At 42.8% G+C, this 23889-nt stretch overlaps 1 protein-coding gene and 1 pseudogene across 1 annotated transcript in view; one reads left to right on the top strand and one right to left on the bottom strand.

The window, feature by feature from the left end:
• Positions 1-23889, bottom strand: part of LOC139277976 (reelin-like) — a 411305-nt gene that overhangs the window by 364329 nt on the left and 23087 nt on the right. The window contains exon 2 of the mRNA XM_070896619.1: positions 3867-3977. Within this exon, the coding sequence (XP_070752720.1) occupies positions 3867-3977 (111 nt within the window). The remainder of the gene's footprint in view (positions 1-3866; positions 3978-23889) is intronic.
• On the top strand, positions 15004-15122 carry LOC139279079 (5S ribosomal RNA; annotated as a pseudogene).

Below are 23889 nucleotides of genomic sequence, written 5' to 3'. Positions count from 1 at the left end.
TTTTTTACATTCTGACCTGTTGGAGAGTGGCCACTCATGCTGACAGGATCTTGCACTCGATGAATGTAATTTATAATGCCCTGCACTATCTCCCCCAGGTTTTGGCCTTGAACATTGATAGTTGTTAGTCAGTGCAAAGGAAAGAGGTTAGATAGTGCCTTATATACTGGTTGTGAATACTGACAGCTGATTTGAGTAAAGCAGGTTAGTGTTATGTTTCAGTCATAATCACTTACAATACTAAATTCTGCTAGTTAAAAAAGAACACTAGGGTGTAACGATTTGAGTTGGACTTTGACTTTGAATATAATTATTCATGTTCTTGTACTTAGTTGTTGCTTTTGGCTTTAATCAGTCCTCAATTCCAGCATAGAACAGATGGAGATTACTTTATCACTATTATATATACAAGATAATGTTCATCACTGGAATAAAGTGCATATATAGGACCAGTTCTATAAAGAATACAACTAATTGTGTACATCACACAGGCTTGTAGTCTTTAATTACTGACATTATTCTGCAAATATCACAGGCAGCTCATCATACTCTTAATTCTGAATTTGCAACTTCTGCAAATAGCTTCAGAAGTTCTCTCTTATATGGCACACTTCTGGCCCAAGATAAATAAGCTCCAATATTCAATCAGTGCGAGAACACTTTATTTAAAAGACTTGGAGCTGTAATTCATTAAAGTTGAAATTTGTGTCTGATTACGCACCTTGGGATGTTTTTCTACATTAAAGGTGCTAAATAAATGCAAATTGTTGTTGAAATATACCACTAACCTGTTTTACCCAATCAATTGTAAGTAAACAAAACACTAACATCTTTCCTTTATACTAACTCATCATTATCATAGGCAGTCCCTCGGAATCGAGGAAGACTTGCTTCCACTCTTAGCATGAGTTCTTAGGTGGTTCAACAGTCTCTGTCACAGGTGGGACAGACAGTGGTTGAAGGAAAGGGTGGGTGGGGAGTCTGGCTTGCCGCACGCTCTTTCCGCTGCCTGCGCTTGATTTCTACATGCTCTTGGCGACGAGACTCGAGGTGCTCAGCGCCCTCACGGATGCACTTCCTCCACTTTGGCCAGGGACTCCCAGGTGTCAGTGGTGATGTTGCACTTTATCAGGGAGGCTTTGATACTAACAACGACCTCAATGTCATTTCAAAGATACATATGGGTGTCAAAAGATGTTGGCAGATTAAACTTTTGGAGTTTGACAGAGTAAATTATACATTAAATTATAGAAGGATCAAGCTTGATGGACTTAATACCTTTTTTGTGTGTTCTCATTTCCAAAGGATTTGGGAAGTTCAGGAAATCAAATGGACAATGTGCATATTGATGCAGTCCAGATGTTATGCTTTCCTCGGCTCAGGAGATACAAATTTAAAAAAATCTCATTACCTATAATAAAACCGAATCACAGATATTTTGCAGCTAATCAACACTGGACCTTCTCAGGAGATTTAGCCTACCACATGCTTGGGATATTTTTCATTCCTTTTAATGGAAGTAATGGATTCATGTTAATCTGTCATTTGGCACTGCAGTATTAGTAACATGCAAACAAATGTTGTAATTGAACATTGAGCTGTGACTAACATTAGCTGTGAATGCCTGCGATTTTTCTGGAATCAACACTCAGTTCAGTACTTGGATAGCCAAATAGACATCTTTGAAGTGCATACTTAATTAAAAGGGGACTGTCAGCTCTGATTGATTTTAGTGCAGGAATGAATTGTGGTTCCCGGGTGCATTTGCTCTCTATCCTGAAGACTGATTGGGATATATAGCTACCATATAATTACTGAAATACTAATGCACACAACCAAATTCAATCATCTATGAAATAGGACTGATTTTACAGAGTGTATATGTACCATTTATTTTCTGAAGCGTCTGATGATACCTAATAAAAAAAAGCCGATTGAGTAATATATATGTTAGTGGCTGGGATTTTTTTTAGGTCAGATTAAAGAACCACGGCAGTTATGATGCTTTCTTGCAGTGCAAGAATAGGAATCCTGCATCATTGTTGTACCACATGCAGAGACTACATACCAAAACATTTCAAGTGTCACACTTGCATGGCCCGTAACGCTAATTTTTTTAATGAAACAAACTACCTTTACTTGCACAGAAATTACATGACTAGCTGTCTTTACATATTCATTCATAGTTACCCTAGCCCATGACTAGTAAATATCGAGTTGAGAGAATGAAGTTCGCAGCATGAGAGTAATGCTCCCTGGGGCAACGTGTTTTCAAACATATTAATTATGAAAATGAGGAACTGTAAATAAACAATCACTGGCTTTCAGATGGGAATCTCCAGGCAGCCAATAATTTTTCTTTGCAATTTTGCTTTTATTCTGTCCTCTCACTGGCCCCAAGATGTAATCAACATTAAATCTAATTTCCTATTTTAAAGGTGTACGTATTGAATTGATTATCATGTGTCATGACTGGAACTGCTGCCCTCCCCCCATACATTATGAAGTGGAGTGGAGGGGGGCATGTCACAGTAGGATTTAAACGATTTCAACTGAGCAATGTAATGGCTTTCGGTGAGCATGTATCTTATGGACACCTTTCCTCACTGCAACGTGGGGGAAGAAATGTCATCTTTCCAGTCAGGATTTGGAATGGTAGCACAATGTGACAGATAGAGCAAAAATTCCAAGTTAAATACTTTTAAAACAAGCAAAAAAACACCCACAAAGCAAAAAACAATGTTTAAAAGTATTGCACTCTTTGTTATTTTACAATGGGAAAACAAATCAACTTTCCACTCTACTATCAGGAACAGATTTGAATAGTTTTATCTTTCCAACAGGTTTTCTTTTGGAAGGTTTTTAAAAAATGAGTCCTCCCACTTTCCCTTCTGCAGTCTCCCTACACTGTGTACCATCTCCATCAGAAAAGGGCCCCGCCAGAGCAGGTCAGGGTGAGTGACCCTCCAATCCAACCTCCCACCCCCGCCCCATTAGGAAGTTTTCTGTCTTCAGTGTCATTTCCAAGGTCAATAACCTCTTCAAGGGAGGTCATGTTCCCCACTGGTGATTTATATCCATTCTTCTAACACAGGAATAGGAAATTTCAAAATAAATTTGCATCATTTATATTTATGAAATAAATGTGAAAATATTTACAGTAGATGCTTGGAACTATAAATAACATAAATGAATGCATCTCACATCGATGTTACTTTTTCTAGTCAGAAAAGTGAGACAATGCAGATTATGGATAGCTCAACAAACATGGTTGATTGATACTTGAGGAGGTAGAACTGAGTGCTCTTTTCTCTTTCATATAGACATAGCTGAGTCCAGTGACACGCTCTAATGAAGAGCCCCGAGAGGGTAAGGTAGCTTAGTGCTATTGTTGCTGGACTCGTAATCCAGAGGCCTGGACTAATAATCCGGAGGCGCGAGTTCAAATCCCACCACGGCTGCTGGGGAATTTAAATTCAGTTAATTCAATAAATCTGGAATAAAAAGCTAGATCAAAATCCTGGAACTCCCTTCCCATCCATCATCATAGGCGGTCCCTCGAACGAGGATGACTTACTTCCTCGAGTTCACAGGTGTTTCAATGAAGGACCCGATGTTCCAGTCCTGAACTCACCACAAAACTGCAGCGGTTCAAAGCGGTGGCTCACCACAACTTTCTCCACTGCAATTAGGAATAGGCAATAAATGCTGGCCCTGCCAGCGACGCCCACATCCCAGAATGAATTAAAAAAACGGCAAACCATTTTCCAAAATGTTCCATTTCTTTGAATTTCCTCAATTGCTTACGCAACTTTTAATTCAATCTATTTTTGACATAATTAAGTTTAAGGGGCCGTGAGACTTACCAAGACCAAATGAGCCAGGACCACTGACACTTTGTGGGGCTTGGATGCTTGTCGATGTGTAAAGACCAGTCACCAGTAAGCCGTCGAAGTATGTGCTCGTGGAAATAGTCACTGAAATACATCAAAGGAAAGTAGGTTTGATTAATTAACGATTGAGAGACCAGACATGGCACATACAATACAAAGCATTAGGAGTTTATTTTGGAATGCACTGGTATCCTCTAGTCCGAATGCAGGCACAATAGTTAACAAATATAACAGTTGATTGTGTATTCAACTCAACAAGATGGCAAGACACATATGATTATCATGGGTTGCAACATCTCTCTGTGCTGAACCATTTTTACCAGATTAGCAACACAGCAGTCAGTGATGGTAACCATGCCACCCTTCAGCATATTATGTACAGAATGCTATAATGAACAAAGCTATGTGGGAAAGATAAGTTACAGCCACTTTATAAATACTGATGCTCATTTTAACAAAATCTACAACAGAAATCCTGTGAACAACTGTACTGAAGAACATTTTAGTTGAAATTAAGTGTGAAATGTTGATTAGATAGTACAATTTTTAAAAATAAATCAAAATCCACATTAAAAAATGACCACTGGCAAGACCAAAATATGCTGATTAACAGTATTTGATTGATCAACTATGTAGTGTTTGCAGAGCGCTTGTGTTACTTAACCAAGATCAGTTAGATCATTCTATTGATACTTCTTCATTGCGTTAGTCTGTTAAGCTTTATATTTTTACCTCCTTTTTCTGATCCTAGCAATAGGCCTGCTGTCTTTTTCTTTTAATGATCATTTTTTTTCAGTTCTAAGTAGGGGTACGAATCTGAAATGTTGGCCATTTTCTTTCCACAAATGCAAATTGATTTGTTCAGTGTTTCTTGCTTTTGCTGTTTTTGTTTCAGCTTCCTAGCATTTGCAAAAGTTGCTTTTCTCATTCTTGAGCAGGTGTCCACACATCATGTGGGTTTCTGGGGCTGGGAGGATCAGCAGTCATGGTGGCAAACCTAGTAAAGAGTACATGGTTTTGGTGAACGGGCCTTAGGGCTCATGTGAGGGACCTAACCGGGAAGCGAGGTGGGCCGTGAGGGATCTAACCAGAGAGGGAGGTGGGTCCTGAGGGACCTAACCAGAGAGGGAGGTGGGCCGTGAGGGACCTAACCAGAGAGGGAGGTGGGTCATGAGGGACCTAACCGGGGAGGGAGGTGGGTCGTGAGGGACCTAACCAGAGAGGGAGGTGGGTCATGAGGGACCTAACCGGGAAGCGAGGTGGGCCGTGAGGGACCTAACCAGAGATGGAGGTGGGTCATGAGGGACCTAACCAGTGAGGGAGGTGGGTAGTGAGGGACCTAACCGGGGAGGGAGGTGGGTCGTGAGGGACCTAACCAGAGAGGGAGGTGGGTCATGAGGGACCTAACCAGAGAGGGAGGTGGGTCGTGAGGGACCTAACCAGAGAGGGAGGTGGATCATGAGGGACCTAACCAGAGAGGGAGGTGGATCGTGAGGGACCTAATCAGAGAGGGAGGTGGGTCATGAGGGACCTAACCAGAGAGGGAGGTGGGTCATGAGGGACCTAACCAGAGAGGGAGGTGGGTCATGAGGGACCTAACCAGAGAGGGAGGTGGGTCATGAGGGACCTAACTGGGGAGGGAGGTGGATCGTGAGGGACCTAACCAGAGAGGGAGGTGGGCCGTGAGGGACCTAACCAGAGAGGGAGGTGGGTCATGAGGGACCTAACCGGGGAGGGAGGTGGGCCGTGAGGGACCTAACCAGAGAGGGAGGTGGATCGTGTTTCTGCACTTTATTTTTAAACTCATTTTTCCATAGAAAGGATTCTTGTATTTAAATTCCTCCATTCTCAACTCTAACCTGCCCCAGGACTACAACCACCCCTTCTCCCAAACTTCCTTTACTTTGACTCCAGCCTCACGTGCATCCCCATCCCTTTAGCCCATTTGTGGCTGTGACATCAAGCATTCCCTCCCTAAACCCCTCAAGCTCCCTCTTCTCCTTTAAGACCATCCTTAAAACCTCCTTGACCAAACTTCCTAACTTCTCTTTCTTTGGCTAGGTGCTTGTTTTTCTTCATGCCTCTGTGAAGCATCTTGTTTTATTTTTTTAAATGTTAAAGGCACTGTATAAATGCAAGTTGTTATTGACTGTGAAAGACTGCAGGGACATAGCAGGATGGGCAGATAGGTGGTTGATGCAGTTCAATGTTGACAAATTAATACATTTTGAAAATAACAGGGGAAGGAAGTACATCTTAAGTGGCAAGATTTTAAAGAAATAGAGGAACAGAAGGACTTAGGTGTACAGATACAGATGTCATTAAAGGTAGCAACAAAATTAGATAATGCTATAAAAAAGCAAAATCCTTGGTTTTGTATCTGGACGCATACAATATAAAGACAAGAAGGCAATGTTGAACTTAGCTGAACGTTACACTCCAAAACTGCCCACATCTTATCCAGCACAACTCCCATTCAGCTGTCAGCCCTGTCCGTGCTGATGTACAATTGACTCCTTGGCCCCCAGCACCTCAAATTTAAAATTCTCATCATATTTAAATCCCCTCATAGTTCACCCCTCCTTAACTCTGTAATCTCTACCAGCCCTTTAGCACTCCCTCAACTCCTCCCCCCTGGACTTCATGCTCCTTTGACCTCTTCCCCTCACCATTGGCAGCCATGCCTTAAGCTGCCTAGGCACCATGGTCTGGAATTTCCTCCCTAAACCCCTCCATCTTGCTCTCCTCCTTAAAACCTATCTCATTGACCAAGCTTTTTGCCACTCCTCCCAATTCCTCCTCCTGTAGTCCAAGTGCTGGTTACATGCCACTAGTCTATCAATAACAATGCTAATACTCAGTGCAATATCCTAGGGAACATTTAGAAGTGGAAGTCCAGCTAACTGGTCAAATGGAGGAACTGATTTAAATATCAAATAATCTGGGGCATGTTCTTTCAAAAGTAGTGGTCCTAGAGATTTAAGGATTGCTTGAACATCCTGAACATGCCCATACCTACACATGATTACTTTTGTAGTTGTAGATATACTGGGATGTTATCGGGGATGAGGGGCTATAATTATGAAGATTAACTTGAGAAGTTAGGTTTTTTTCCCCCCCACTGAAGGTGAGGTGGTTAGGAATGACCTGATAGAGGTACTCCAGATTATGAAGGGTTACAGTAAGATAAATAAAAAGGTTTCCATTGGTTGACAAGACATTAAAGAGGGGGCATAAATCTCAGATAATTCCCAAAATAATTAAAGGTAAAGTTAGAAAACATTTATTTACACAGAAGATGGTTAGAATGTGGAATTGTCTTCTACAAATTGAGCTCAAAAAAGCAAATGAGATAGTTACTTGAAAAAGCAAAATATGAAAAGGTACGGTGAGGGCACAGGAGAGTGGGATTAGACTAGGTGGCTCAAGTGGAGACTTGATGGATCAAGTGGTTTGTTACCAGGTTGTAATACTCTATGGGGTAGATCTGGACTATGTGATTGGTATCAATAGAAATAAAAATCAGATGTAAACCGGGCTGCCGACTTGCTATCACCCGTTTTACACTACTGTGCAAAGTCAAGATCTACCCCCACTGAACCATGGAATAGTACTGCACAGGAGGCCATTCGGCCCATCGAGTCTGCGCCAGCTCTTTCGAAGAGCAATCCAGTTAGTCCCACTCCCCTGCTCTTTCCCCAAATCCCTGCAATTTTTTTCTCCTTCAAGTATTTATCCAATTCCTTTTTGAAGGCTAATATTGAATCTGTATCCACCACCCTATCAGACAGTGCATTCCAAATCCTAACCACTCGTTGAGTAAAAAAGTTTTTCCTCATGTCGCCTTTGGTTCTTTTACCAATCATTGTGTTGAAATTCAGAAAAATGTATGTTTTCCCTGGCTCCCTAACCTTTTCACTTTGCAACAATTTGTGTTTAAAAAAAACTACTAGCATTTACAAACTGTCAATGATCATAATTCAGCGATGCTGCTGTTACCATTGCTATTATTTGCAATGGGGTGTGAACAAAGTGGACAATTTCATTGTTCAGTGTCACTAAATAACTAGCATGAATTGTGTGAATATAAAGTGAAGGATCATTAATATTCCAGGTATGGTGGGAAAGTAATACTTTAGAAGTGTAAGCAACATGGTTTGAGATGAATGTAAATGCTGAAAATCTCTCTGCTATTCTTCGTTTATTATGCGTTTGCCCGCACTGGAATGGTAGAGCACTTTCATGTTTACACTTCCACACTAACACATACTGGGAACTTGTTTCGCAACAGTAACCTGGGTGAGGCAGCAGGAAGAAAGTACAGATGTCCCTCGAACGAGGATGACTTGCCATCACGAGTTCACAGGTGTTTCGATGAAGGACCCGATGTTCCAGTCCTGAACTCCACCGTTCTCACACTTATGTTGACAAACTAAAGCTACCAAATTCTTCGACAGTACCTCCCAAACCTGCGACTTCTACCACCTAGAATGACAAGGGCAGCAGGCGCATGGGAACACCGTCACCTCCAAATTCCGCGCCAAGTTACACACCATCCTGACTTGGAAATATATCGCCATTCCCTCATCGTTGCTGGGTCAAAATCCTGGAACTGCCTCCCTAACAGCATTGTGGGAGCATCTTCACCACCCAGACTGCAGCGGTTCAAAGCAGCAGCTTAGCACTACCTTCTCAAGGGCAATTATGGATGGACAATAAATGCTAGCCTTGCCAGCGATGCCCACATTCCAGGAATGAGAAAAAAAAGATCTGAATGAAATTTCACTAATAACTGGGCTGATGATTCAGACAACAGGTTCTACTGTAGATTGATGGAGTCACTAAACAGATATTGGAAGAAGACATACGAAATGAACCATACGCGATCAATTCAATAACCTTTAATGCAACTTTGCTTAAAACAGGTACAGTTAAAGACCATCGATGCAAAGTTGTGGGAGTGGTAATCAGAGATTATTCCTCGTATTACGACATCAGCTCTTCCATCAACTATGCTAATGAAATAACACCTCATAACAGAACTTTGGCAAGTCATTATACACTGTGGGTTGCATGACTCATTCATACCAATACCATTTAATGTTCAAACAGCGTGAAACAAGTATTGTCATCCTGATAATCTTCATGGTTTGTCTGTTTACAGCTTTTGTACTATAAATCTGCATTTTGTCCCCCAATTTTATTATTCTCATTAGTTTTGGGCTCCTTTGCATAACAAGATAGTCTCCTGGCTGAGAGGGAAACCAGGTGATCTATTCCTAAGTCCTTTGGTAATTCTAATTTTTAACCAGCTGTTAAGATTCCGGAGGTGTCTCAGAACAACTCACTTCATAACTCTCTTCCTTATTTTGTCTGGGTAAATGCTTTTATGCTGCCCCATTCTTAGGTCAGACTTTTGAAAACTACAGCAATCCAACTTGAACTCGGATGTCAACGTTTGTACAGTGTCAGCTGTGGCCTCAGTTAGTAGCACTCTTGCCTCAGAATCAGAAGGTTGTGGGTTCAAGTCCCACTCTAGGGACTGAGCAAAAAATCTAGGCTGACACTCCAGTGCAGTACTGAGGGAGTGCTGCACTGTCGGAGGTGCTGTCCTTCAGATGAGACATGAGAGTCTGTTCTCTCAGGTGGACGCAAAAGATCCCGTGGCACTATTTCGAAGACGAGCAGGGGAATTATCCCCAGTGTCCTGGCCAATATTTATCCCTCAATCAACATAATAAAAACAGATTATCTGGTCATTATCACATTGCTGTTTGTGGGAGCTTACTGTGCACACATTGGCTGCTGCGTTTCCCACATTGCAACAGTGATTACACTCCAAAAGTACTTCATTGACTGTAAAGCGCTTTGAGACATCGGTGGTTGTGAAAGGCACTATATAAATGCAAGTCCTTTTCTTTCTTTCTGTTTCACGTGCAGAACAGGTGGGGTGGGCCTGTTCCACCCACCCGATAACTGCGTTACGAGGCCCAGTCGATTTTAGTAATGGGACCTCATTTCAATATAATCAGCATGATACCAGCACTAAAGAAGTGCTAATAGGCAGCTTGCCAATTGGAGGAAGTGGGAAAGCTGGCGACTCCTCTGTGGAGCCGAGCCAATCATGGTAAAGAGAGGCAGGAGGAGGTGATCAGCCATAGAGGGTTGGGCAGCGAGGCGGAGGGTTCAATCTTCATGGGGCCAGTAGGAGCATTCTCACCTGTAAGCATTTTTTGGAATAGACTCCTTAAAGGGACTGCTGGTTAAACCGCTCAATGCCAAGTACCATTGGGTGGGGCCCGCATAGCAGACATTGGAACTTCAAAATTGCATTGGGTTTCTATTGACATCATAAAACTCCGATTTACAGAGAATAATAAGATGCCCGCCTGTTTCCAGTCGGCACCTGAGTTGGCCATTTCAATACTACTGCCAAAATGGCGCCAGTTGGAGCAGCAGCATTATCAAGGTGCAAGTACTGTGCCACGTTTTTCATTGCGCTCCCACCCTGCAGTGATGACAAATATCAGCCCTTGACTGTCTAGCTAACTTACCACAATTTTCTTCCACTTGCTTTTACTTCTCTATGAAATTCTCAAAAAAACTTGAGAATATCCCAGGGGTTCACATACAATTGTGAAGTGAATCCTGGACGAAGGGCTTGATTTGTGACTTGGCTTTAATCCAATCTCTAAGTGCTGTAAGCCAAAATTGTGCAGTCTCTGAATGGGACCTTTTAGTTACTTGAGGGTATTCAATGGTCCCTGTGCTTGATTCAACTCTCTTGTTTGAGGAAGACCACCAGTCAAATCTTTATAACAGTATTGCATATTTCCACAAAACGCCCCAACCGACGTCTTGGTATAATTTATGCTCCACTGCAGCTCTGCATAGTAAGAGGCGGCACTTTGCACCTGCAACTGGAGACTGGCAAATGTTCCGAAAAATTACAACAAACAAATGAGATTGTTTCAGCTACAATTCAGCAACAAGTACTTTTTATAATCGTAAACATTCTAAACTGCGGAGCATTTAATTCAATGTTGAAGAGAAAAATGAACAAAACTCCATTCAGTGGTAAATAATTGAGCCCAATACATAAATAACAAGTGGAGCCAATCAGCTCTAGTTGCACAAGACTTGTAGGCCCAATTTTAACAGGGCTTCAGAAGAATAAACTGCATACCAAATATAGACAGAGAATATGGACAGATATTTTACCTGAAATTAGTTAAGAAAAGTTAAAAGTACAAATAAAATGTGTAATGTTGCATAGACTCAAGAAATCTGAAATCTCTAACGATTCGCTACAAAGCCCAAATTTGGTATTGTTTTCATACCTGGGAAGACTCTTCTATCTGCACTCACACTTCTTGGCAGGTTAGAAAAAAAGCAACTTGTTATTTGATCAATGATTCTGCTCTTGCCTCTAGCTTTTAACTTTGTTGTATTATAATCTTTTTTTTCTCTTTATCTCAGTTAACACTAGCCTGGTCATTGCACCTCCGAACTTCCCTCTATTGTCGTTCCGAAGTTGTAAACAAACTGCTCTGTCTTCTCCCTGTATTTCTGTTGAAACTTCATTCTTCATCTGGGCCTCAAATCTGTAGAAGTCTTTACCCCTGGTCTTTCCATCCTCCCACAGAACGGCAGATGTTTAAAATCCTAGTGTCATTTGACCACTGTTTGTTGATCTAGCTGGCCTTCTCTTCTACTTGTTAACCAACACTGGTGGTGGCTGCACCATGGGCCTTGGTGTATCCCTTTGGTTTCTCAATAATAATAATAATTTTAAAAAATGTAGAATTCAAAACTGCACAGCTGTGATCTTAGAAAAATAATCTCCAGACAAATCTGGAAGCTCAAACCTTTTTTTTCTCCAAGATTGAAATGGCACAAGAACATCACCTTATTATGCAGAGTTTTATTTTAACTTTTCACTTAAAAAAAAATAAAGCTTCAGCTGCTCAGTTCCTGTTTAATTCTGGGTGACAGGGATGGAGGAGAGGTCAGAGCTGCCTTTCAGCTAAAAGAGATTGCATGACGATTATTGGATTATGGAGGGAAATAAAGGAGAAAATCAGGAATAAAAGCAAAAAGCTTAACATTAACGTAAGGCTCCATAAATAACTAACAAAATAAGAAGATTGTTACTATAATAATGATTTAGATTATTTACCTGAGGATTGCACAGCACTTCCTTGTAACTTTGTACCAAAATGTTAATTGTTTCTTTCAGTCTCTTAAAGAATAGACTATATTAGTTGTCAGCCTTGACTCAGTCAGAAGGTTGTAGGTTCAAAATCCTATTCTTGAAGGCAGAATCTCAGCTCACACTTCAGTGCAGTACTGAGGGAGTGCTACAATATCGCAGGTGCCATCTTTCAGATGAGACATTAAACAGAGGTCCCATCTGCTCTCTCGTGGACATAAATGATCCGATGGAACTCTTCATAGCAGAGTAGATGAGTTCGCAGTGTCCTGGTCAACTTTATCCTTCAACCAAAATCCCTAAAATAGTCTATTTGGTCATTTAGCAATTTGCTGTTTGCAGGACCTTGCTGTGCGCAAAGTGACTGCCACATTACAACAGTAACTACACTTCAAAAGTACTTCATTAACAGTGAAGTGCATTGGGACGTCCAGAGGACATGAAAGGTGCTATATAAATGTAAGTTCTTTCTTTCGTTTTACAGCAAATTCATCAATTGGCAGGAAATTGGCGCTGCTATTGCGACTCTCAAATGTGTCCCTGTGCTTGGGGCTGAACAGGACGACGAGACTTTGAACAATCTGCTTTAGCTTGTTACAGTGATCAGGGAGGAATGGAGACACTGGCAAGTGTATGGAGTTTGTAGCAAGGGCCAAAGATGATGGGTTTAGTCTACCCAACTGTTAGCTGGAGGAAGTTATGGCTCATTCAAAACTGGATGTCAAACGTGCAGTCTGATAGTTCAGTCAGTGGAGGGTTTAAGAGACGCAATGAGAGGTAAAGCTGGGTGACATCAGCGCACCTCAGGAGTTTGGATAAGAACATAAGAAATAGGAGCGGGAGTAGGCCATTTGACACTTCGAGCCTGCTCTGCCATTCAGCAAGATCATGGCTGATCTTTTACCTCAACTCCACCTTCCCGCCCTATCCCCATATCCCTTAATTCCCCAAAAATGTATCGACCTTTGTCTTGAATATACTCAATGACTGAGCAGCCACAGCCCTCTGGGATAGAGAATTCCAAAAATTCACCACCCTTTGAGTGAAGAAATGTAAGCTCATCTCAATCCTAAATGGCTGACCCTTTATTTTGAGACTGTGACCCCTGGTCCTAGATTCGCCAGCCAGGGGAAACATCTTCTCAGTATTAACCTTGTCAAGCCCTTTAAGAATTTTGTACGTTTCAATGAAATTACCTCTCATTCTTCTAAACTCCAGGGAATATAGGCCTAGTCTAAATCATAGGGCAATCCCCTCATCCCAGGAACCAGTCTAGTGAACCTTAGTTGCACTCCCTCGAAGGTAGGATGACAATGAAAAAAGCTGCAGACTGCAAGAAGATATAGAAACATAGAAAATAGTAGTAAGCCATTTGGCCCTTTGAGCTTGCACCAATCTCTCCTCATGCGATAGTCCTGCCATCCCAGGAATCAGTCTGGTGAACCTTCGCTGCACTCCCTCTATGGCAAGTATATCCTTTCTTAGGAAGGAGACCAAAACTGCACACAATACTCCAGGTGTATAACTGTAGTAGGACATTCTTGCTCCTGTACTCAAATACTCTTGCAATGAAGACCAACATACCATTTGCTTTCCTAACTGTTTGCTGCACCTGCATGTTTGCTTTCAATGACTGGTGTACAAGGACACCCAGGTCCCTTTGTATGTCGACATTTCCCAAGCTATCACCATTTAAATAATACTTTGTATTTATGTTTTTTCTACCAAAGTGGATAACTTCACATTTATCCACGTTATACTGCATCTGCTATGTGTTTGCCCACTCACTCAACCTATCTAAATTGCCGTGCAGTGTCTTTGCATCCTCCTCACAACTCTCAATCCCCCTAGTTTTGTCTCATCAGCAAACTTGGAAATATTACATTTGGTTCCCTCATCCACATCATTTATATATGTTGTGAATAGCTGGGTCCCAAGCACTGATCCCTGTGGTACCCCACTAGTCACTGCCTACCACCATGAAAAAGGCCCGTTTATTCCTACTCTGTTTCCTGTCTGTTGACCAATTTTCAATCCATGCCAGTATATTACCCCCAATCCTATGTGCTTTCATTCTGCACACTAACCTCTTATGTGGGACTTTATCAAAGGCCTTCTGAAAATCCAAATAAACGACATCCACTGGTTCTCCCTTATCTAGTCGATCAGTTACATAAGGACATAACATAAGAACATAAGAATTAGGAACAGGAGTAGGCCATCTAGCCCCTCGAGCCTGCTCCGCCATTCAACAAGATCATGGCTGATCTGGCCGTGGACTCAGCTCCACTTACCCGCCCGCTCCCCATAACCCTTAATTCCCTTATTGGTTAAAAATCTATCTATCTGTGATTTGAATACATTCAATGAGCTAGCCTCAACTGCTTCCTTGGGCAGAGAATTCCACAGATTCACAATCCTCTGGGAGAAGAAATTCCTTCTCAAATCGGTTTTAAATTGGCTCCCCCGTATTTTAAGGCTGTGCCCCCTAGTTCTAGTCTCCCCGACCAGTGGAAACAACCTCTCTGCCTCGATCTTGTCTATCCCTTTCATTATTTTAAATGTTTCTATAAGATCACCCCTCATCCTTCTGAACTCCAACGAGTAAAGACCCAAGTCGACTCAATCTATCATCATAAGGTAACCCCCTCATCTCCGGAATCAGCCTAGTGAATCGTCTCTGTACCCCCTCCAAAGCTAGTATATCCTTCTTTAAGTAAGGTGACCAAATCTGCACGCAGTACTCCAGTTGCGGCCTCACCAATACCCTATACAGTTGCAGCAGGACCGCCCTGCTTTTGTACTCCATCCCTCTCGCAATGAAGGCCAACATTCCATTCGCCTTCCTGATTACCTGCTGCATCTGCAAACTAACTTTTTGGGATTCATGCACAAGGAGCCTACGGCCACACTAGTCTGAAAACGCCCAATCTCATCTGACCTTGGAAGCTAAGCAGAGTCAGGCCTGGTTAGTACTTGGATGGGAGACAGCCTGGGAATACCAGGTGCAGTCAGCTTTTCCAAAAGAGTTTCATGCACAAGGACCCCCAGATCCCTCTGCACCGCAGCATGTTGTAATTTCTCCCCATTAAAATAATATTCCCTTTTACTGTTTTTTTTCCCCCAAGGTGGATGACCTCACATTTTCCGACATTGTATTCCATCTGCCAAACCTTAGCCCATTCGCTTAACCTATCTAAATATCTTTGCAGCCTCTCTGTGTCCTCTACACAACCTGCTTTCCCACTAATCTTTGAGTCATCTGCAAATTTTGTTACACTACACTCAGTCCCCTCTTCCAGGTCATCTATGTATATTGTAAACAGTTGTGGTCTCAGCACCGATCCCTGTGGCACACCACTAACCATCGATTTCCAACCCGAAAAGGACCCATTTATCCTGACTCTCTGCTTTCTGTTAGCCAGCCAATTCTCGATCCATGCTAATACATTTCCTCTGACTCCGCGTACCTTTATCTTCTGCAGTAACCTTTTGTGTGGCACCTTATCGAATGCCTTTTGGAAATCTAAATACACCACATCCATCGGTACACCTCTATCCACCATGCTCGTCATTTCCTCAATCCATACCAATAAATTACCCCCAATCCCATGAGTCCTAATTCTGTGTAATAACCTTGTGTGTAGCACCTTATCGAATGCTTTTTGAAAAGCCAAATACACTACATCCACTGGTTCCCCCTTATCCATCCTACTAGTTACATTTTCAAAAAATTGTCAAACACGATTTCCCTTTCATAAAACCATGTTGACTCTGCCTACTTATACTACGATTTTCTAAGTGCCCTGTTATCATGTCACTAATAATAGATTCTAGCACTTTGCCTAGTACTGATGTCAGGCTAACTGGCCTATAGTCCCCGTTTTTTCTCTTCCTCCTTTCTTAAATAGCGGACGATGACAGCAAGGACTTTTTTGTAGATGAGGAAGCGGAGGGCAAAGGATAGATCCTTGGGGGTCTCCAGATGTGACTGTGTGGAGGTTGGAAGAGAAGGCATTGTTGTAAGACTGGAACCAAGCAAGGGCAGTCCCATTAATTTGAACAATGGAGGAGAATGGTGCAAAGAGGTCGAAGAGGACAGTCACAGAAATGTACTGTTGGCAACAGAGAAAGTTCATATTCAATGCTTATATAACAAATGAGCATCTTTAATTGCCATGCTTTTTTCATTAAACATTGCAATTCCATAGTTAACAATGCAAATTAGTTACTTTGGGCTCACACTAATACTCATGAAACTAAAAATAAAACATTATTCAAAAAGAACAGACAAAATGCAATTTATTGCCTCCCCACTGGAATATTATAGATATAATCAACATTTCACGATTGTTCATTATTATTGGATTCTGAGTAGATGCATAATGCATATCTTGTATACTTGTCTAACAAATGCAAAAAGCTCCAGGTTAATAGATTCAGGATATGTTCTAGAATAACAGCAGCACTCAATCAGCTGAACAATATTAAATATTGCTGATTTTTTTATTAAGTGAAATTGCCCCTGGCAGTTTCTGCCAAAAGCTAATAACACTCTCCACAGAAAAATTGTTTCAACACAGTAATCATATCAGGATCCTGCAATAAGTACTGTAGATCTCATCAATTTGATGAAACTCAAACTTCTGTATGTCTTTAATAAATGTAATTTGTTGAAATCATAAAGGTTAATTATTCTTGAGGGAGTTTAGCTTATTGGAATGCTTAAATAATAAAATGAATGAGTTAAAGAACAAATTAAAATCAGTCAAGGTTATTTTAATTTAGATATGGTTATGCTGGCCTTTGTAATCAAGATGGATAGTGCGCTAATGAATTACCCTGAAGTCAGTTTATATAGGGGCCTTGTAACTGGGCAGAAATAGGTCACAAAAGAGAGATTGAACACACTTTGGCTGTCCTTGTGTCCCCTTTTCCACCAAAAGTTTTGAAAATCAAATCTACTGTCACTTTTCTACAGTGGATTTGAATTTCAAAATTTTTGAGGGACCAAAAGGGACACAATCACAATATCTATGTCTGTTGTGAATTTGTGGATCAATCCAAACCTGTGCAGTTTCAGAGCACAAGAAAACTTTTATTAACTTCTGCATCCTTGCAAAGTTCCCTTGAAATGAACACAATGAACTACTAACTTCAGACCATTCATTTCATCAATACCAGGAGGCAATGTGGATGTTCAGGCATGTTAACCTAGAAATGTAACATTTTGTAAATTTTAGAATAGTAAGGATGACTGCTGGTATAGCTTGCTGAGCCAGAGTACCTCGGCTGCCTGTGCAGCCCTGGGTAACTGCTTGCAGAATGGCTTTGGCTGCGGCCTTGAGCTTCCTGTCCGGTCAGTCAGGGGATATACATAGAGGAGAGGTGCTGGGCAAACCATTTTTATGCCAATATTATAAAACACAGTTATTTGGAAGCAATAAGGTAAGCAGACCTTAAAAAATGAACTACAACCTGTTAAAAATCAAGTAAATCCATGATGACATTTGCTATGGTTAAGCTGTCAGAAGGGAAATATCACAGAGCAGAGGACTGTTGGATCATCAAGTGTTGAAAACTGCTATTTTTATCTGCATTTTCCCCCTTTTCTCACACTCCAAATTCTTCAGATATGATGTAACACAAGGTTGATTTGTGGAAGTAAGTTTTAAAAAGGGCCCTGATTTTGCAGCCTGTTAATATTGAGACATCCATCAACAGCGCACATGGATATTTAATAAAGAATTTTTAATTAATTCCAACTCAAAGGCATCCTTTTTATCATCATAGGCAGTCCCTCGGAGTCGAGGATAACTTGCTTCCACACTAGAAATGGACTGAAGAGTCCAATGCGGGACCTACAGTCTCTGTCACAGGTGGGGCAGAAGGTGGTGAAGGAATAGGTGGGTGGGGTGTCTGGACTGTCACGCGCTCCTTCCGCTATCGACGCTTGGCTTCGGCTTGCTCTCGGCGAAAAGACTTGAGGTGTTCCGTGCCTTCCTGGATGCTGTTCCTCCAATTTGGGCGGGGCCAGAGATTCCCAGGTGTCATAACAACATAAGAAATAGGAACAGGAGTAGGCCATACGGCCCTTCAAGCCTGCTCCGCCATTCAATAAGATCATGGCTGATCTGATCATGGACTCAGCTCCACTTCCCCGCCCGCTCCCCATAACCCCTTATCACTGAAGAAACTGTCTATTTCTGTCTTAAATTTATTCAATGTCCCAGCTTCCACAGCTCTCCGAGGCGGCGAATTCCACAGATTTACAATTCTCCGAGAAGAAATTCCTCCTCATCTCTGTTTTAAATGGGTGGCCCCTTATTCTAAGATCATGCCCTCTAGTTCTAGTCTCCCCCATCAGTGGAAACATCCTCTCTGCAACCACCTTGTCAAGCCCCCTCATAATCTTACACGTTTCGATAAGGCCACCTTTCATTCTTCTGATTTCCAATGAGTAGAGGCCCAACCTACTCAACCTTTCCTCATAAGTCAACCCCCTCATCCCCGGAATCAACCTAGTGAACCTTCTCTGAACTGCCTCCAAAGCAAGTATATCCTTTTGTAAATATGGAAACCAAAACTGTACGCAGTATTCCAGGTGTGGCCTCACCAATATCCTGTACAACTGTAGCAAGTCTTCTCTGCTTTTATACTTCATCCCCTTTGCAATAAAGGCCAAGATACCATTGGCCTTCCTGATCACTTGCTGTACTATCCTTTTGTGTTTCATGCACAAGTACCCCCAGGTCGTTCTGTACTGCGACACTTTGCAATCTTTCTCCATTTAAATAATAACTTGCTCTTTGATTTTTTTCTGCCAACGTGCATGACCTCACACTTTCCAACATTATACTCCATCTGCCAAATTTTTGCCATTCACTTAGCCTATGTCCTTTTGCAGAGTTTTTGTGTCCTCCTCACACATTGCTTTTCCTCTCATCTTTGTATCGTCAGCAAATTTGGCTACGTTACACTCAGTCCCTTCTTCCAAGTCGTTAATATAGATTGTAAATAGTTGGGGTCCCAACACTGATGCCTGCGGCACCCCACTAGTTACTGGTTGCCAACCATAGAATGAACCATTTATCCCGACTCTCTATTAGTTAGCCAATCCTCTATCCGTGCTAATATATTACCCCCAACCCCGTGAACTTTTTCTTGTGCAGTAACCTTTTATGTGGCACCTTGTCAAATGCCTTCTGGAAGTCCAAATACACCACATCCTCTGGTTCCCCTTTATCCATCCTGTTCGTTACATCCTCAAAGAACTCTAGCAAATTTGTCAAACATGACTTCCTCTTCATAAATCCATGCTGACTCCGCCTGACTGAATTTTGCTTATTCAAATGTCCTGCTACTGCTTCTTTAATAATGGACTCCAACATTTTCCTAACCACAGATGTTAAGCTAACTGGTCTATAGTTTCCTGCTTTTTGTCTGCCTCCTTTTTTAAATAGGGGCGTTACATTTGCAGTTTTCCAATCTGCTGGGACCTCCCCCAGAATCCAGGGAATTTTGGTAAATTACAACTAATGCATCCATAATCCCTGCCGCTACTTCTCTTAAGACCCTAGGATGCAAGCCATCAGGTCCAGGGGATTTATCTGCCTTTAGTCCCATTATCTTACTGAGTACCACTTCCTTAATGATTGTGATTGTGTTAAGTTCCTCCCCCACCCCCCATAGCCCCTTGACTATCCACTGTTGGAATATTGTTAGTGTCCTCTACCGTAAAAACTGAAACAAAATATTTGTTCAGAGTTTCTCCCATCTCCATGTTCCCCATTACTAGTTCCCCAGTCTCGTCCTTTAAGGGACCAACATTTACTTTAGCCACTCTTTTCCTTTTTATATACGTATAAAAACTCTTGCTATCTGTTTTTATATTTTGTGCTAGTTTACTTTCATAGTCTATCTTCCCTTTCTTAATTATTTTTTTAGTCGTTCTTTGCTGATTTTTAAAAGCTTCCCAGTCTTCTGACCTCCCACTAGTTTTGGCCACTTTGTAAGCCCTTGTTTTTAATTTGATACCGTCCTTTATTTCTTTAGTTAGCCACGGATGGCTATCTTTTCTCTTACACCCTTTCCTTCTCGCTGGAATATATTTTTCTTGAAAGTTGTAAAATATCTCCTTAAATGTACACCACTGTTCATCAACCGTCCTACACTTTAATCTATTTCCCAGTCCACTTTACCCAACTCTGCCCTCATACTTTCATAGTCTCCTTTATTTAAGCTTAGTACGCTGGTTACAGATCCAACTTTCTTACCCTCCATCTGAATTTGAAATTCAACCATGCTATGATCACTCATTCCGAGGGGATCCTTTACTGGGAGATTGTTTATTAATCCTGTCTCATTACACAGGACCAGATCTAGGATAGCCTGCCCCCTGGTTGATTCTGTTACATACTGCTCAAGGAACCCGTCCCTTACGCACTCTATGAACTCCTCCTCAAAGCTACCCTGACTAATTTAATCATGGTAGGGGCTGTTACATTTTTTCAAAGAGGCTTTGAGGGTGTCCTTGAAGTGTTTCCTCTGCCCACCTGGGGCTCGCTTGTCTTGTTGGAGCTCCGAGTAGAGCGCTTGTTTTGGGAGTATCGTGTCAGGCATGTGGGCAATGTGGCCCATCCAGCAGAGCTGATCGAGCGTGGTCAATGCTTCGACGCTGGCGATATTGGCCTGAGCGAGGATACTGACGTTAGTGCGCCTATCCTGCCAATGGATTTGTAGGATCTTGCGGAGACAGCATTGGTGGTACTTCTCCAGTGTTTTTGAGGTGCCTGCTGGACATAGTCCATGTCTCTGAGCCATATAGGAGGGCGGCTCTGTAAACCATGAGCTTTGGTGCCGGGTTTGAGGTCCTGGTTTTCAAATACTCTCTTCCTCAGATGACCGAAGGTTGCACTGGCACACTGAAGACAGTGTTGGATCTCGTTGTCGATGTCTGCCCTTGTTGATAGTAGGCTCCCGAGGTATGGAAAATAGTCCATGTTGTCCAAGGCCTCGTCGTGGATTTTGATAACCGGGGGGCAGAGCTGTGTGGTGGGGGCAAGTTGGTCGGGGACCTTTGTCTTACGGATGTTTAGTGTAAGGCCCATGCTCTCGTACGTCTCGGTGAAGGTGTTGACGACGGCTTGGAGTTCGGCCTCCGAGTGTGCGCAGATGCAGGCGTTGTCTGCGAACTGTAATTTGATGATGGAGGATGGGGCGACCTTGGATCTGGCCTGGAGGCAGCGGAGAACGGACAGTTTACCGTTTGTTCAGTAATTTAGCTCCACTCCAGCGGGGAGCTTGCCGAGGGTGAGATAGAGCATTGCAGCAAGGAAGATCAAGGAGAGCATTGGTGGTGATGACACAGTCTTTGCTTGACCTCTGTCCGAACATGGAATGGATCTGTGGTGGATCCGTTGGTCAGGATCATGGCTTGCATGTCATCATGGAGCAGGCGGAGAATGGTGACCAACTTTTGAGGGCAGCCGAATCGGAGGAGGACGCTTCATAATCCCTCATGATTGACAGTGTCGAAGGCTTTTGTGAAGTCAAAGGCCATGTTGGTGCTGTTCCCTGAATTTCTCTTGTATCTGTCGCGTGGTGAAGATCATGTCCACTGTGCCCCTTAGTGGGCGGAATCTGCATTGCGACTCTGGGAGGAGTTCTTCAGCCACAGGAAGGTGGCGATTCAGGAGGATTCTTGCGATGACTTTCCAGGTGGTCGACAGCGTTTTTGAGGTGCCTGCTGGACATAGTCCATGTCTCTGAGCCATATAGGAGGGCGGCTGTGCCTGGCCTGTGGCGGATAGTGTAGTTGTATGCAGACAACGTGAGCGCCCATCTCTGGATGCGGGTCGATGCGTTGGTATTTATCCCTTTACTCTCAGAGAACAGGGATATAAGTGGCTTATGGTCAGTTTCCAATTCGAATTTAAGCCCAAACAGGTATTGATGCATTTTCTTTACCTCATAGACACATGCTAATGCTTCTTTCTCAATCATGCTGTAGGCTCTCTCAGCTTTAGTCAGACTCCTGGATGCATAAGCAACCGGTTGCAGTTTCCCTTGTTGCAATACACAACTGACGCCATATGACGACGCATCACATGCTAGTACCAAACACTTACATGGATCATACAACACAAGCAATTTGTTTGAGCATAACAATTTTCTCACTTTTACAAGGCATTTTCGTGGCTTTTGCACCAAACCCATTCGTCCCTTTTTCGTAGTAAGACATGCAGTGGTTCTAACAGTGTGCTGAGACCCAGTAAGAAGTTACCAAAGTAGTTCAGGAGTCCCAGAAGCGACCACAGCTCTGTCACGTTCTGTGACCTTGGTGCGTTCTCGATTGCCTTCATCTTCGCGTTGGTGGGCCTGATGCCGTCCGCCGCAATCCTCCTTCCCAGAAACTCCATTTCAGGCACCAGGAAAACGTACTTCGAGCGTTTAACCTGAGCCCCGCGCAGTTGAGTCGACTAAGAACCTCCTCAAGGTTGTGCAGATGCTCGATTGTGTTCCGACCTGTGACCAAGTTGTCGTCCTGGAAGACCACGATGTGCGGGACCGACTTCAGTAAGCTTTCCATGTTTCTCTGGAATATCGCCGCCGCCGATCGGATTCCAAACAGGCATCTGTTATAAACAAAAAGACCTTTCAGCATGTTGAAGCAGGTGAGGGCCTTCGATGATTCCTCCAGTTCCTGCGTCATGTAGGCTGAAGTCAGATCCAGCTTCGTGAATGCCTTTCCTCCTGCTAGCGTTGCAAAGAGATCGTCGGCTTTTGGTAGTGGGTATTGGTCTTGCAGGGAGAAACGATTGATAGTTACTTTGTAATCGCCACAGATTCTGACAGTGCCGTGAGGCCTTGTTGCACCACAACCTTTTGACATTCTTTTTGCCCATGATGGACTGGCTCGCGCCCGTGTCCAGCTCCATTGACACCGGGAGTCCATTTAGTTCAACATTCAGCATTAGCGGTGGACAATTTTTGGTGAATGTGTGCACCCCAAGTACCTCTGTCTCCTCGATCTGAGGCTCTGGTTCATTTCATCGTGATCCTCCGTGGATCTGTCCTCCTCTGCAACATGGTGGTTTGCAGGTTTAACAAACTTTGCAGTTCGCCTGCACACTCGTTGGAGGTGTCCCATTGTTCCACAGTCTTTGCAAACGTATTCTTTGAATCAGCATGAATGGAAACGATGATCACCCCCGCAGTGCCAACAAGGTGTTAATGGCCTTGCATTCATCACCCTTGATGGTGGGCTCCGAGACATCTGCGGACGTGTAGCTGCAGGTATGTGTGACCTGCCCTGTACGTTATGATTTAAAAACAACATCACTTTGTTCACAGTACTTGTAGCAGCACTTGTGTGCTGAGAGATTTGCTTCGTATTGTCACTGGTGGCAATGAATGCCTGGGCTATCGCTATGGCCTTAACTCAAGGTTGGGGTCTCTACAGTCAAAAGTTTGAGAAGTATGGTTTTGTGGCCAGTCAAGTACGAAAAAGTCTCTGAGCATATGCTCCAAATGTACTTCAAATTCGCAATATCCTGCAAGACGTCTTAGCTCGGCGACGTAACTTGCCACTTCCTGGCGTTCAGACCTTTTGTAGGTGTAGAACCGGTACCTCAGCATCAGAACGCTTTCCTTCGGGTTCAAATGCTCTGGGACCAGTGTGCGCAAATCGTCGTACGATTTCTCCATGGGTTTCACTGGTGTGAGCAGATTCTTCATGAGGCATACGTTGGTGCCCCACAGATGGTGAGGAGGATCAGCCTT

Source organism: Pristiophorus japonicus, chromosome 13 (genome assembly GCF_044704955.1).
Source record: "Pristiophorus japonicus isolate sPriJap1 chromosome 13, sPriJap1.hap1, whole genome shotgun sequence".
NCBI classification, from domain to species: domain Eukaryota; kingdom Metazoa; phylum Chordata; class Chondrichthyes; family Pristiophoridae; genus Pristiophorus; species Pristiophorus japonicus.
This window is presented reverse-complemented; position numbering and strand designations above follow the sequence as displayed.